We start from the raw sequence: 15082 nt of genomic DNA on the forward strand, positions 1-15082 counted from the left end.
ATCAATTTCCTGCAGGCAGCAGCGGAAGAATATATGGGCAGTATATCTCTGCATCGGAGTTTTGGGGGGTGCCCGTTCGTGCTTTGAGGCAACATGAGGGAGGCTGCAGCCGATACCTCCCAGCCTCCCCCCCCCCCCCCCCATCCTCCGGCCACAAAAAACTCGCACGGCGCATCTAACTTCTTTATGTTGAATGCAGAATCCGTGGTAGTGGCCATCTTGGGTAATGGTAGCAGCCATCTTGTGAAAGGGCAGTAGCCTCTTGGTAAGATTATGGCAGCAGCCATCTTGGGTATACAACAATATGGCGGCGGCCATATAAAATGTGGCAGCAGCCATCTTTGCGAATACACAATCAAGAGCATGGCGGCAGCCATGTTTAAAACTGGCAAAGTCATTGTGGTGGCCATTTTGGAACAGGGCAAAGAACAGGGTAAAAAAACAAAAATAAATAATAATAATAATTTATAAATATATATATATATATATTTACATTTATTGGATGCTATTCTCACTCTTTTCAACAATTAATTAAAAACAAGCCGATACATTTATTGCTTCATTATGCTATTTCACACAGCATTCCAATAGGTATGGCACCACAGAAAGGTAACACAGCACAAGGGGCGGCAAAACAGAAAAAGAACAAAAAGATTACAACCAACAGGAGACAATAAGCCAGGAAGTCAAGCACAAACAGTAAACTACTTCAGAAAATCAAATGTCTAACAATCAGCAAGAATTAGAGGTCCTAATGACCGAAATAAGAGAACAGGCACAAGAGCACGGTACAGATTGGCTATGACAGCGGCTACTTGGCAGCAACGTTACAGCAGAAGCAACTGCCCCAAAGTCTACGCAGCAGGCGGGTGGCAGGAGAAGCAAGCGCAACGCCTGCATCCCCAACTGTAGCAACAGCAAAGCAACTGAAGAAAGACAACTCCCAAGCTCTGGTAAGTCCACACAAGACACTACACTGCGCACACTATCCTCTGACTCTGAATCACTGGACAGCAACAGCGACGAAGAGCTAACCCTTGCCACATTCATGCAAACCGTGCTAACTAATTTTAAAAGTAAGAGGGCAGCACGCAAAGGCACCTCACCCACAATAGCATGGGGACAAACAGAACAGCGAGCTACAACAAGGCAAACAGATGAGGCCTCCTAGGCTGCCACAGCATTACAAGTCCGAAAGGACAGATTGAGGCATAAAGACGAACTCTGTGGGGTCAGCACACTAGCTAGGGCAGTATCCAAAAAAATGAAAAAGAGAATATGGAGAAAGGAATTCATAGATATATTCTCGCTCCTGCTCCCAGATCAAGATGAGGGATCCAATGAAAACAAAGAAAAAAATACACCAACTGAAAATAGAGACAGAAAACTGAAAATCGCCAAAACGCTGAACTGGGTCTCACATATTTATGAGCGTCATTGTTGAAAGGGAACCCGAACAGGCACCATACCTCATAAGATATCTCGACTCAATCATGAGAGCCTACAAAAAATATGACGCCTGGGCATGGCTCAACTATGACATCAAATTTCGTAAAGCTATGGTGGAAAATAACACAATTTCTTGGAGGCAAAGGGTCATGGATTTATGGCTGGATGAAATGACAACACAAAAGCCCATGGGCCACGAGTGGTCCTTTAGCTATGTCACATCCAGATATAGGTATTTAGACGGACACACGGGGAAGCACGAAACATGTAGGCAATTCAATGCCGGGCACTGCAATTGGGTCCACTGTAAGTTTCGTCATGCTTGCTCCCAATGTGGAGGATGGCACCCAGCCGCTCACTGCAGAACACAAAAAGACAAGCGCATGCCACTGCATTACAACCGCAATGTTGACGGAGCTGGCCCCATCCCCAATCAAAATTGAAGTGATGGCCCCCTGGCTCAATCGTTATCCACATGTCAAGAAAGCAAAGGAAATAGCTGAAGGTTTCACATCAGGCTATACAATCCCATGTAGAAATGACACCCCCCCCCCCCCCCCCCCCCCCCCCCCATTATGCACTTTAATGTGCACAACGGCTCCTCCATAAAACAATATGAGGAGGTAGCCTATGAAAAAATAAAACAAGAACTAACACTAGGTAGAGTCGTGGGCCCATTCAAGGAGCCCCCATTCAGCAATATCCCCTCTCTTTGTGATACCAAAAAAAGAGTCAGGTAAATACAGACTAATACACAATCTATCATACCCTGAAGGCAGCTCAATCAACGACATGATTGACCTACACCTATGTGCAGTCAGATATGCCTCTATAGATCATGTGATAAGGACCCTCCAAGACTTGGACAGTCAGGCCTGCCTAGCAAAATCAGACATCGAGTCCACATTTAGACTACCGGTGCATCCTACTTCATTCCACCTGCTAGGTTTCAGATTCCAAGACGAATACTATTTCGATAAATGCATCCCGATGGGATGTTCCATTTCCTGTTCCTATTTTAAGAATTTCAGCTCCTTCATACACTGGATAGTGGAGCAGACATCTGGATCAAAACGATTAGTTCACTACCTGGATGACTTTCTCTTCATAGGCAAGGACATGCAGGAACGCAGAGCTCTGCTGGAGAACTTCCAAAAGATCGCTGGAACTTTCGGAATTCCGCTGGCACAAGGCAAGACAGAAGGACCAGCCCAAAAAATAGTCTTTCTAGGAATTGAGTTAAACACACAAGCTAGATTATCAAGGCTTCCCGACGAAAAAGTTGAGAAATTGAAAGTCTCTTTAAAAAACAAGACCCTCTCAAAGAAAGCAACATTAGAAAAATTCCAGTCCTTAATTGGGCTATTAAATTTTGCATGGAAGGTAATACCCATGGGCAGGGCATTCATAAGAAGACTTGCGCGAGCAACCATAGAAGTCACCGGAAACACCACCACATACACGTCACACAGACCATAAAACAGGACTTAAAAGTGTGGGAAAACTTTTTACAACACTACAATGGGGTATCAATATGGCCAGACCCCCCGAGATTCAACAGCGACCTGGAATTCTTTACAGACGCAGCCAGAGGTGTAGGTTTTGGCATTTACTTCAAGGGGGCATGGTTGCTGAAAAATGGCCAAAAGAATGGCATCTTCTAGGAATAACCAGAGACATCACCTTCCTCGAGCTTTTTCCTATAGTTGTTGCTCTACACATCTGGGGCACACGATTGCGCAACGCTAACGTTATATTCAGATGTGACAATATGGTAGTAATTGAAGCCATGAACAGGCTTTCAGCTAGATGAGAGGGGGGGATAGCACTTCTGTGGCGACTAGTACTAATCTGCTTGCGATACAATATCACAATACGCACAGTGCATGTGCCAGGAATACAAAATTGCATCGCTGACTCTCTCTCCCGCAAAAAGTGGGCTTATTTCAGATCACTAGCACCAGCAGTAGAGAAGACAGGCACCCCGGCACCAGCGGAAGTATGGAGTCTTGGCCCCCCGAGATTTGGAGAATGATCATGAGCTCTTTGTCAACCAACACGAGAGAGAATTACATCTCAGCCATATCCGACATCCGAGAATTCTTGGAAGAGAGGAGATGCAGACTAACTTGTCCAATCAACACGATCACCCTGGCACATTACATCTTACAGTGAAAAGAAGAAGGTTTAGCGTGTTCAACTATGGCCTACCGCCTAGCAGGCATAGCCTTTTTCTCAAAGGCACTAGGACACAAAAACCCAGCAACTCAATTTCCAATTCAGAAAATGATGAAAGGCTGGGCCAAAGAGACCAGCAGAGCAAGAGATAAAAGACGACCAATCACATTCCAATGCCTAAAGAAGATACTTCAGGCACTAGACATCATTTGCTATGACAGCTACGAGGTAGCACTGTTCAGCTGCGCTTTCTCCCTGGCATTCTTCGCAGCCCTCAGAATCAGTGAGCTAATAGCAGGATCAGAAAAAGAACCAGGGGGTTCAGGCTTGCAAACAGAAGACTTGGACGTACAAAGCAACAAAATGTCGCTACTGATACGGCGTTCAAAGACAGATCAGGCAGCAAAAGGAACCAAATTACAATTACGCCAACTCAAAGGAAGCGCATGCCCGATAGGAAACCTAAAATGGTTCCTCGCCCTCCGCTCAGGTGTACAAGGGCCGCTTCTAATACACGAGAACAAATGCCCGCTCTCACGCTTCCAATTTACATGTGTACTGTGGCAGGCCCTAAAAGTTGAGGGTATCGAACCTGTTATGGTCCCGGTCGCAACCGGGGCCTTACCTTCCCTTCCTGGGCCTCAGCGGTGCAGATGTCGGTAGCGTTCCCGCGGAGGCCGCCACGGGAACGCCCTTTCTCTAGATGTGCTGATATAGCCCGCTTCCCGCCGTGCGACGCTCCGCCCTCTTCGAGTACGTCAGACGCCGTGGGGGATTTAACCCCGGTGTCTGCTCTCACTCGGGGCCTTGCAACCTGGTTCCACCGCAGTCCCTAGTTGCTCCTGGCCCCGAGGTGTTCTACAGTGCCTGCCTGCCTGCCTGCTACAGTTCCTGCCTTCTGCTACATTGCCTGCATGCTACTGTGGCTGGGTCCCTACGGGCTCCTCCCGGAGGGGCTCCGGTCTCCGCCACAGTTCCTGCCTGGTTCCAGTTTCCGAGTCCTGCTACAGTTCCTGCCTGGTTCCAGTACCCGAGTCCTGCTACAGTATTGCTACTGTCCTAGTCTGGTTCCAGTTACCCGTCTTGATCCACTACCCACCTAAGTCCCAGCGGCCGAGTCCCTATGGGCTCCTCCTGGGGGGCTTCGGCTTCCAAGGGTGAAGCCACCTAAGTCCCAGCAGTTGGGCTCCTACAGGCTCCTCCTGGGGGAGCACCAGCTTCCAGGGTGAAGAGCATCGTCTACGTCCTGCCAGATATCTGCCTCCCGACCTGCTCATATTGAGAGACATCAGAACACCTTATCCCAGTCTCTTGCAGGTCGGCCCAAGGGTCCACTAAAACAGCTTATTCACAACAGAACCGTCAGATTTTACGACCCATTCATTCAGAATAGGGGCAGCAACTACAGCCGCAGCTTATGGCCTGTCCACAACAGCCATAAAAGAAATAGGGAGATGGAGATCCAGAAGATACAAAACATATATCAGGCACGAAGAATACTTTAAAGCATAAAACAAACCAACTTCATTTGCTTTTCTATTATCTCATTTCAGACACAGGGCACCGACAAATTTGGATCATCGGTCACTCTTACATCACACGAGCATTGGGACGAGCAAAAATAAGGCCACCAAGCATACATTTGGGTATGGCAAGCTACGGGTGGATGGTAACATGGAAGGGACGCCCCTGGCATGATGTGGGACCAACTGATGCCTTCAATTTTACAAATAATTAGGAACCCCCCCCCCCCCCCAATGGCATTGATATTGCACCTAGGGGGGAATGACCTTACATCTACACGCAGCGTCGAGTTCGTGCAGAAAATGCAAAAAGACTGCATAAACATTACTGAATTAATGCCCAGAACATGCATCATATGGTCCTGCATCATCCCCAGGCGGATATGGAGGGGTGAACGCTCACACCAAGCCATAGAAAAAATGAGGTAAAAAATAAATAAATGGATGACCCGATTCATGCCAATCATCGGTGGATTTAGCATACCTCTCGATATGATACAGGAACAATGCTGGGGTTATTTAGGCCTGACGGGATACACCTATCTGACATAGGTCTAGACATATTTAACTCGAATATACAGGATGCATTCGAGGCTGTTAGAGACAGGGTTGGCCGAATCACACGCTAGGGGGGTCTTCCCGGCGATAAAAGCTTCATCACTGGGAGACCATGGCGGGGTGACCAGAAGGAGAAAAGGGGCTAAGCAGGAGACGCCCGTAACGAAAATGAACCCAAAAATAACGATGGGACACATAGCAGGTTGGACACTTTTCTCCGCTCACTTCAACGGCGAGGGACATGTCGGGGTCCCGGACTTCTACGGAACGGGCCCCCGGCCAAGGCAATCGGCCAGCTGGCTACTACAGAGCAATGGCTTCAACAGCCAGGAATGGACAAAAGACTGAGAGCAAAGATTCGGGCGAGAAAGCAAAGCTTCGGGCAAGAAAGCAAAGATTCCTTCTACGGGAGGAAGTTCAAAATGATATGCAAAATGTTGCTTTAGGAAATTGTTATAGTTAAAATATATGCAACTGTTGTGAGTCTGATATTGATAAATGTTTTAATATTCTGACTTAAGTATTGTATGGTATAGAACTTGAGCTGCAGCCAAATGACCCACATAAAGATTTCTTGGTTCCAAAAACGGATGTGCATTGCATTATTTTATTATAAGTAAGCAGTGGTGAATGTGCATGTTAGGAGGCAGAGGAAGCTTGCCCGTACACATATTGAAATGGAAACATTTGTCAATGTGCTTCAAAATAACCTTTGACTTCCTGCTCCCTGTTGCCTGACTTTATTGGTTGTGGGGAGTGCGGGTAGGGAGAGGGGCGACAGCAATTCAATAAGTATGAGAATCACTAGAGGGAAAATAATATATAAAACTATTGAAATAAATAAATAAAACTATTGAAATAACATGTAATTTTGAAAAAGGAGACTATGATAAGGAAACTAGTTGGAAGTGGTGTGACGAACCCTTTGGAATCATCACAATAAGACCTTAGTCTTGAACCCTGTGAGCTAGGATAGGAAAGGGGAGGGAGGAGTGCTCCTTTTCTGAACAGCTCCTCCACTGAAGTTGCTGGAAGAGCCATTCCCCTGCTGCTTATAAAAGCAGACTGTAGCATTGCACTGTGCGACATTTTGGTTAAGAGTTAAAGAGAGCAGGAGTGTTTTTCCTTGAGTTGTTTCCCTGCTTGGATACTGGGTTACACAGCCTGGGCCAATACCCTAGTGGGAAGGGGAACAGTGCCTGTCTGGTTTCTGGTTGTTTTGATTAAGATTTTCTGATATTTTTTTAACTTTTTGGGTTTTCTTCTGTACCCCTGGGTACCCCTGGGTTGGAGGAATTCAGGGTCACTGCCAGCTAGGTTAGATCCAGGAGGAAGGGAAAATTTGATATGGTGACTCACTGCAGGAGGATTTCAGATTTTCTACCTTTTTGTGGTTTTTTCTGAGTTTCCAGGAGGACGTTTTTGGCCACCGTTCCACCCTGAAGAGGGAACATCTGTATAGAGATGCTATGTTCTCTGCTACTGGACTTTTCCGATGAAAAATCCTATTGAGACAACTGAAGAAATGAACTGTAAGAAAATTTCTATTCTGAGGACACCCCACAGAGTCTTCACCCTGAAAAAGAGACACTTAAGAGAGTGTTGCTTCTGTGGACCCTTTGGCCGAGGAAGGTTTGGCACAACCTGCAAGGAGGAGCCTTGCAGGTTCCCACTGTTGGCAGGTGGACCTGGGCGAAGTAGAGACCCAGTGGGACCTTCACCTGTACCTACCATTATTCCCCCTGGGTTGAGCCTTTGGGTGCCGGGGCTGGCAGGTGGGGTCTCTGCTGATGGAAGAAGAGGTGATCATTGGATAGCCTAGGTCGTAAGCAGGCGGAGGTCAAACGAGTCCAAGGTCCAGGCAATGGTCAGAGGCAGGAGCCGATAAGGAATATCCAGGATTAGGTAGTGGTCAGAGGCAGTTATGGGTTAAGTGTATCTGAGATCAGACCGAGGTCAAACCAGGTATCCATTTGAGATGTTAAGGAGGGACGGAAGGCAGGGCGGACAGGCAAGGAGAAAAACAACTGGAACAAGGCTGGAGACAACTGACAGAGACAAACCGGGCAAGAGGGGAGAGAGGCTGGACAACGAACTGAAGACAAGGAAGTTGGAACAAGGAACCAAAGACAAGGACGCTGGAAGCAACACGCTCTACTCTGGAGCAGGTGTACCCATTGCTGAGGCAGCGCGAGGGGGTCAGCAGTTGCCTTTTATAAGCCTGAATGAGTGATGTCAATATTTGGCACCGTCAGGACTTTCCCACCGCTGACCTTTAAATGGGGAAAGGCTGGGCACGTGCGCGCACTTAAGGAGAACTGTGTCATGATGGGGCCAGAGGCATCCTGCTGTGTGTGAGGCTGGCAGTGTCCTGCCGCATCAGAGCACGGTATCCAGCCATGCGGGGGGCAAAGACAGCAGACTGAGAGACATTTGCATGGATAAACTGGAGAACTGTAAATCTGACCTGTTTCAAGCCAAGAACTGAGCAGTGCCAATTTGTTATTTAAGAACTCTGACAGTAAAGATTTAATTTTGGACACTTAATCTGAGCCTCCAGAGTCTTTTGTGGCACTCACATCCCTTGAGCTGATACAGACTTCTTACCACCCATGACAACAAACTGAAAGTCACTCTAGCCATCTTGGGCCTTGGAGGATTTAGTCCTCCCCCTATTTAGTCTGTCTCGAAGTGGGAGAAAATTAAAGGATTGGCCCCAGGACCGTCATGTTCCCCTGCCTTCCTGACCCCTAAACCAGAAAGAGGTTTACAGAAGGAAAATAAAAGCAGCTGCAAGGATTAAAAATCTGCAAAAGGCATGAAGTCTGTTTAAAAACACCATCTTGGAAGACCAAATAAAATGACAGCAGTGCCAGATTCCAGCACTTATGTTTTTATTCACTTTATTTTCCTGATTAGCCCTTCACTGATAGCTAAAAGACCAATTTTTGTTCAGAACTTAGCTGACACTGAAGGACCAGTCCCCATCCAGAACATAGGACTACAGGTATATATCAGTAATGTAAATTGCAAATACAGAATAATGAAATCCTCAAATAAAAAAGAACAAAAATTCATCCTTCTTTCTCAGGTTGGTGAAACAGGGATTTTGCATGCTTTGTAGTTATTGTTCTGTCCTGTGACTTTTCCCCAGAGCACTCATTTCTTGTGTGCTGGCCTGCAGGTAGCGTTTGACCTATGCACTGCAATTCAAGCAGAGGCTTTGGATGATGCCTTGATTCAGAAGGTGGCGTAATCAGCATACACATCCCAGCAGCCCTGAGGAAATGTAGGACTGAAACACCCTGCAGTGCCATTGGTCAGAAAGCTGTTAGTACTGTATGCACTCATTGGCCCTGCAGACAGAGAACCAGCCCTGAGAGTTCTAGAACTCTCTAGTCTCGGCTGGGAGTACAGAGGGAGCAGATCTTGGTGCTGAGGTCCTGTTCATCTCCTGTGGACAACATTTTTTATCCATTCACTGTTCCTACTTTTTGTTAATAAACATATTAGTTTGTTAGCTCTGCCTGTCTTGGACTGATTAGTGATCCTGATATTGTGTGTATTTGGTCTCTGGATGTATTTCTAGGAGCTGTGTGACATTTGGTTGTCCATAGAAAACACCAGGGGACAGCTTGTGGGTGAACTTGCCCAGAAGCAAGCAGGAACCTAGTTGGTTGGTAGGAGGTTGCTTATTGCTACTTACGAGACTGAAGAGAGACCCCTGTGGCAGAGAATATCATGGCATGCTGGGCATGTTCAGTGGCCTCACAGGGCCAGTCAAAAGTTTCTAGAAACTTTGACAGAAAGTTTTCCGCAATAGGGCTCCATCAATGATGTCACCCATATGTGAGGACTAGCATCCTGCTTGTCCTGGGATAAATTAATTGAACTAAGTTTATATGTAACTTTTTATTGTACTTGAACTAAGCTTTGGGTCACTTATTTATGTCTGAATTAACCTGAGTTTTCAACAACACTGTGAATTTAAGAATATAAGATATGCCATACTGGGTCAGACCAAGGGTCCATCAAGCCCAGCATCCTTTTTCCAACAGTGGCCAATCCAAGTCACAAGTATCTGGCATGTACCCAAACATTAAATAGATTTCAAATTACTATTCCTTTCTGATTACTAGAAGGTTATAGATTTTTCCTCTAGGAACTTATCCAAACCTTTTTTAAACCAATTTACACTAACTGCTGTAACCACATCATCTGGCAATAAATTCCAGAGCTTAATTATGTGCTGAGTGAAAAAGAATGGGGTAGATTTTTAAAAAGTACACCCGTGCGTACTTTTGTTCACGCACCAGGTGCAAACAAGAGTACGCCGGATTTTAATAGATACGCTCGTAGCCGCACGTATCCTTTAAAATCGGGGGTCGGCGCGTGCAAGGCTGTGCAAAATCGGCAGCCTGCCTCCGTTCCCTCCGAGGCCGCTCAGAGCGGCCTCGGATGGAACTTTCCTTCCACCCCGCCGCACCTTCCCCTCCCTAACCCACCCCCCCAGCCCTATCTAAACCCCCCCCTACCTTTGTTTGACAAGTTGAGAACTCGCGCGCGCCTGCCGCGCAATTCCCCGGCCCGGGAGCAGTTTCGGAGGCCTTGGCCATGCCCCCGAAACGCCCCTGGCGGGAACCACGCCTGCAGCCACGCCGCCACAACACGCCCCCCAAGAAAGCCCCGGGACTTACGCGTGTCCCAGGGCTTGTGCGCGCCGCCGAGCCTATTCAACATAGGCTCGGCACACGCAGCGGGATGTTGGGGCAGGTTGTCGGGGGGTATGCGCGTATCTTACATGCGTACCCCTTTGAAAATCTGCCCCAATTTGTTTTATTATCTGAGAGAATAAATAATCGATTTACATTAACATGCTTAAGTCCGTTCATGATTTCATAGACCTCTATCATATGCCCCTCAGTCGTCTCTTCTCCAAACTGAACAGCCCTAACCTCTTTAGCCTTTCCTTAAAGGGGAGCTCTTCTATGCCCCTTATCATTTTGGTCACCCTTCTCTGCATTTTCTCCAGTGCAACTATATCTTTTTTCAGATGTGGCGACCAGAACTGCACACAGTATTCAAGGTATGATCTCACCATGGAGCGATACAGAGGCATTATGACATCCATCGTTTTATTTGCCATTCTCTTCCTAATAATTCCTTACATTCTGTTGGCTTTTTTGACTGCCATAGCACACTGAAATTGTATGTTGATGTATTATCCACTATGACGCCTAGATCTCTTTCCTGGGTGGTAACTCCTAAGATAGAACCTAACATTGTGTAACTACAGCAAGGGTTATTTTTCTCTATATGCATAATTTTACACTTGTCCATATTAAATTTCAACTGCCATTTGGAAGCCTAATCTTCTAGTCTCACAAGGTCCTCCTGCAATTTATCACAATCAGCTTGACATTTAACTACTCTGCATAATTTTGTGTCATCCGTAAATCTGATTTCCTCACGTCATACTCCTTTCCAGATCATTTATAAATATATTAAAAAGCACCGGTCCAAGTACAGATCCCTGAGGTTCTCCACTGTGAAAACTGACTATTTAATCCTAATCTGTTTCCTGTCTTTTAACCAGTCTGCAATCCACAAAAAGACATCGCCTCCTTTCCCATGACTTTTTAGTTTTCTTAGAAGCCTCTCATGAGGGACTTTGTCGAATGCATTCTGAAAATCCAAATACACTACATCTACCAGTTCACCTTTGTCCACATGAGAACAAATTTTTTATATTAAATGAATGTCAGATGTGTGTCATGCAATCAAAAAGCTGGTGCAGTTCTTTGTGCATCTGACATACATATTGTACAATACAAGAAATCAAAGTATAAAGGGTGATTAGTTTAATACCTACCAAGTGTTCGTAATAAAACAAATTGCATTCCTAATGCAAAAGGCCTCTCTCCTTCTTCCACAGACCTGGGAGAAAAAGACAGTGAAATAAAAGAAATGTCTTAAGTAAATATTTAATATGCTTAGCCTAATTACTATATGCTATCCATATACTGACTAAAGCGAAACTGCCTGCTCTCTTATATACAATGCTATCTAGGGATGTGAATCGGGTGCCCAATCGTTCTCGTTTTCGGGATCGTCTGGCCGTGGGAAAATCTCATTTTCCCTCGGATCGCCGGTTTTTTGTTTTTTTTAGTGAAAAATCGTTTTTCGGGTTAGCGCGCACTAACAAAAATAGCAAAAAGTAACAAAAATAAATGTTTTTTTGTTAGTGCGCGCTAACTCCAAAGGGAGTTAGCGCGCACTAACTCCCATTAATTAGTGTGCACTAACCTGAAAAACGATTTTTATGAAAATTTTGGGGGAAAAGTGATTGTTTCTTTTTTTACCCGATATATTAATGAATTTAGAAATATCGTACGATATTTCAATTCGTCAGAAAAACAATTCACATCCCTAATGCCTCACATCCTTCCCCTCTCCCTACTCCCCCTTCCCTCCATCCTTCAGCCAGATTCTCATTGCTACCCTATGCCTCAGGGCCCCCGCCACGCCTTATCTATTATTCAGTCTCATAATGATACTCCATTAGACGTATTATTTCATGTTACGCCCACAGCCGCCCCAGTTGTTGTTGCTCTATATATTATGTTATTCATTGACGAATTATTTTTACTGTTGTTTGTTATTGTTGACTTGTTCTATGTTCATTGCTCAATGTTCTATGTAACGCCATAGCCGCGACTGTTCTGTTTAAATGGAAACCGATATGATTTGATATTTTGTTCAAGAATGTCGGTATAGAAAAATTCTAAATAAATAAATAAATAATTATGCTATCTAATAACGACATAAATGTCAATCAACAATAAATTTGCTCTGTTACATGTACTGAATAGTAATAAGCTGCCTGTATATAATAACATCAGTGGACCTAGTAACATAGGAACAACATAGTAGGTGATGGCAGAGAAAGAACAAATTGACCCATCCAGTCTGCTCAGTTGGGATTTTCTCACTATGGGTAGATGAATGTATAAATTCCTCTACAGAACCCAAGAATCCCATCCCATTCCCTCTTTTGTCTTTTAGCTGACCTCTCAACCCTTAATGCACTAGTGCCTTCCATGTCCATCCCCAGCATGCCCAAATCCACTAAAAATGCTGTCTTTCACTATCTTCACTAGTAGGAAATTTCACACCTTTTCATCTCATCTTTGATTTTTTTAAGATCAATATTTCATCAAATACCTTGTTCCTTCCATGTTTAAACATGGTCCCTCCATGCAGCTTACCTTACCCCAGTTTTCTGGAGGCCCAATGCTTGAGCCTGCTACTCTACCCCACTACATAAAGGTGTCCACAAAACAATTGTATGTTTAATTTTGTTTCATTTATTTAAAACTAGCGGTACCCGGCCACGCGTTGCAGTGGCAGAGTCAGGTTCTTTTCCCTCCCTCCCCCTTCCCCTTGCTCATTTACCTCAGTCACTCATCCTCCTCCCCCTTGGTCACTCACCCCCCCTTCCCTCCCCTGTCCCCACTCCAACTCTCTCCCCTCACACTCACCTCTCCCCTCATTCTCCCTCCCCTCACTGTCACCTCCCCCCCGGCTACTGCCTACCCTTCAGATCAGAAAACCTTTGTCTTTCTATTTCTGTGAGAACCACCCCACCCCAAACCCCCCCCCAATCCCAACCCTTTAAATCAAATAATAACCCTCCTGCCCCCTCCCAATACCTGGGAAATTAAAATTGTTGGTGCTACATGTGGTCTGTCCCTGGGTGTCTGTGCGCGTTATGTAGCCAAATAGGGGAGTGCCTAACCAAATTTGCACTTCCAAATTTGTTTTGTGGTCTGGGGAGGGCTATTTTGGTGGGTTCCCGAGATCGTGCAAGTTTAGTGTATGTATTTGTGTGTGAACCTCCCCCTTCCCCCAAAAAACAACTCTATGAGAAAAGTTCTTTTAAACTAGCCACCCCACATTCTCCTGCCCCCTCCCCCAGCCCTGCGAAAAACAGTAGCCCACCCCCTGCCCCCCCCCCAGAGTTGCTGAATGAATGAAACCTGCCCCCCCTCGTGACCCCTCCCCAAGATGTTCGCAATAAATTCATTACCACCCCCCACCCTCCAGACCCCCCGAGACCTGATAAAAATGTCAGTCGGTGGAGCGGGCGTTCAGGAGCGGTCTGGGAACGATGTATTGGCGTTGGTCCGTTGGCTGCGAGCACTGAAACAGGTTCCGACGGCCCTTTGCCCTTACTATGTCAGTGGGGTGGAGCAATGGCAGCGGTTAGGTCCTCTGACATAGTAAGGGCAAAGGTCCGCCGGCTGCCAGTCCTCAAAATGGCGCCGAGGTACCCTCGCCCTTACTATGTCACATGGGCTACTGCCGCCATTGGTGTCCCCGAGTGGCATAGTAAGGGAAAGGGCCATCGGCGCCATGTTGATTGCTGGCAGCCGACGGCCGTAGTACAGGAGATGTGTCCTGGACCGGTCCTGCTTCCCGGACTTCTGTCAGGTTGTGTGTGTGTTGTGAGGGCCTGGGAAGTAAATAAATTTGGCATGTGTTTGGGGGGTGTGAGGAGGGTGGTGGGTGTATTTTATCTGTAAAGGAAATAGTTATCTTCTGGCAAAAAAAGTGCGCAAATGTGTTAAAATGGAAGTGCAACATGGACCTGGACTGGCAAAATGATTAGTGTAAGGTGTAACAGTTGGCGCTTACGTCTAGCAGATGTCGCTGTTTTCTGGAAAAAATCTTTAAACCTATTTTACCTGTCACAGGTGTGACATATCTGTAATGTAAGTACAGAAGAACCTTCCTGTATGCGAAATGAAGGTTGTGTCCAAATTTGAAAGCAATCGGTTCAGTGGTTTCTGAGATTAGCGATTTTGTCCAAACTATTTAACATTTTTATTTATATAGATGAATAAAAACAACAAATTAAGGGGTGGATTTATCAAAATGCGGTAAGTACCGCATGCGATAGCAAAAGGGGCATGTTTTATGCTAATATAGCATTTATCACAATTTGCACTAATTACCTGTGCGAAGAGCTAAGTTAGCGCAAATTGCGATACCATCATGGCCCATAGGTAGGTATTTGTATCCCTATGGTAGGCCCACCTAGTAACTCAAGGTGGGGATTAGGTAAGAGTGTAGGGGGTTAGGGGCCACTTTGACATTGTACGTGACACCTACAAACAGAACAGTGGTCTCATGAAGATTTGATGGCCTTCGGAGTGAGGAAACTCACTCCAAGATGAGATTTGGGCAAGGTTGAGAGAACCTTGCCCAATCTTCATGAGACCACTGTTCTGTTTGTAGGTGTCACGTACAATGTCAAAGTGGCCCCTAACCCCCTACACTCTTACCTAATCCCCATAGGGATACAAATACCT

At 45.8% G+C, this 15082-nt stretch overlaps 1 protein-coding gene across 1 annotated transcript in view; it reads right to left on the reverse strand.

Moving 5' to 3' along the window:
* The window catches only part of SLCO5A1 (solute carrier organic anion transporter family member 5A1), a 261323-nt gene that overhangs the window by 7095 nt on the left and 239146 nt on the right, over positions 1 to 15082 (reverse strand). Inside the window, exon 9 of the mRNA XM_029591445.1 lies at positions 11581 to 11645. Coding sequence (XP_029447305.1) covers positions 11581 to 11645 — 65 coding nt within the window. The remainder of the gene's footprint in view (positions 1 to 11580; positions 11646 to 15082) is intronic.

This window comes from Rhinatrema bivittatum, chromosome 2 (genome assembly GCF_901001135.1).
Source record: "Rhinatrema bivittatum chromosome 2, aRhiBiv1.1, whole genome shotgun sequence".
NCBI classification, from domain to species: domain Eukaryota; kingdom Metazoa; phylum Chordata; class Amphibia; order Gymnophiona; family Rhinatrematidae; genus Rhinatrema; species Rhinatrema bivittatum.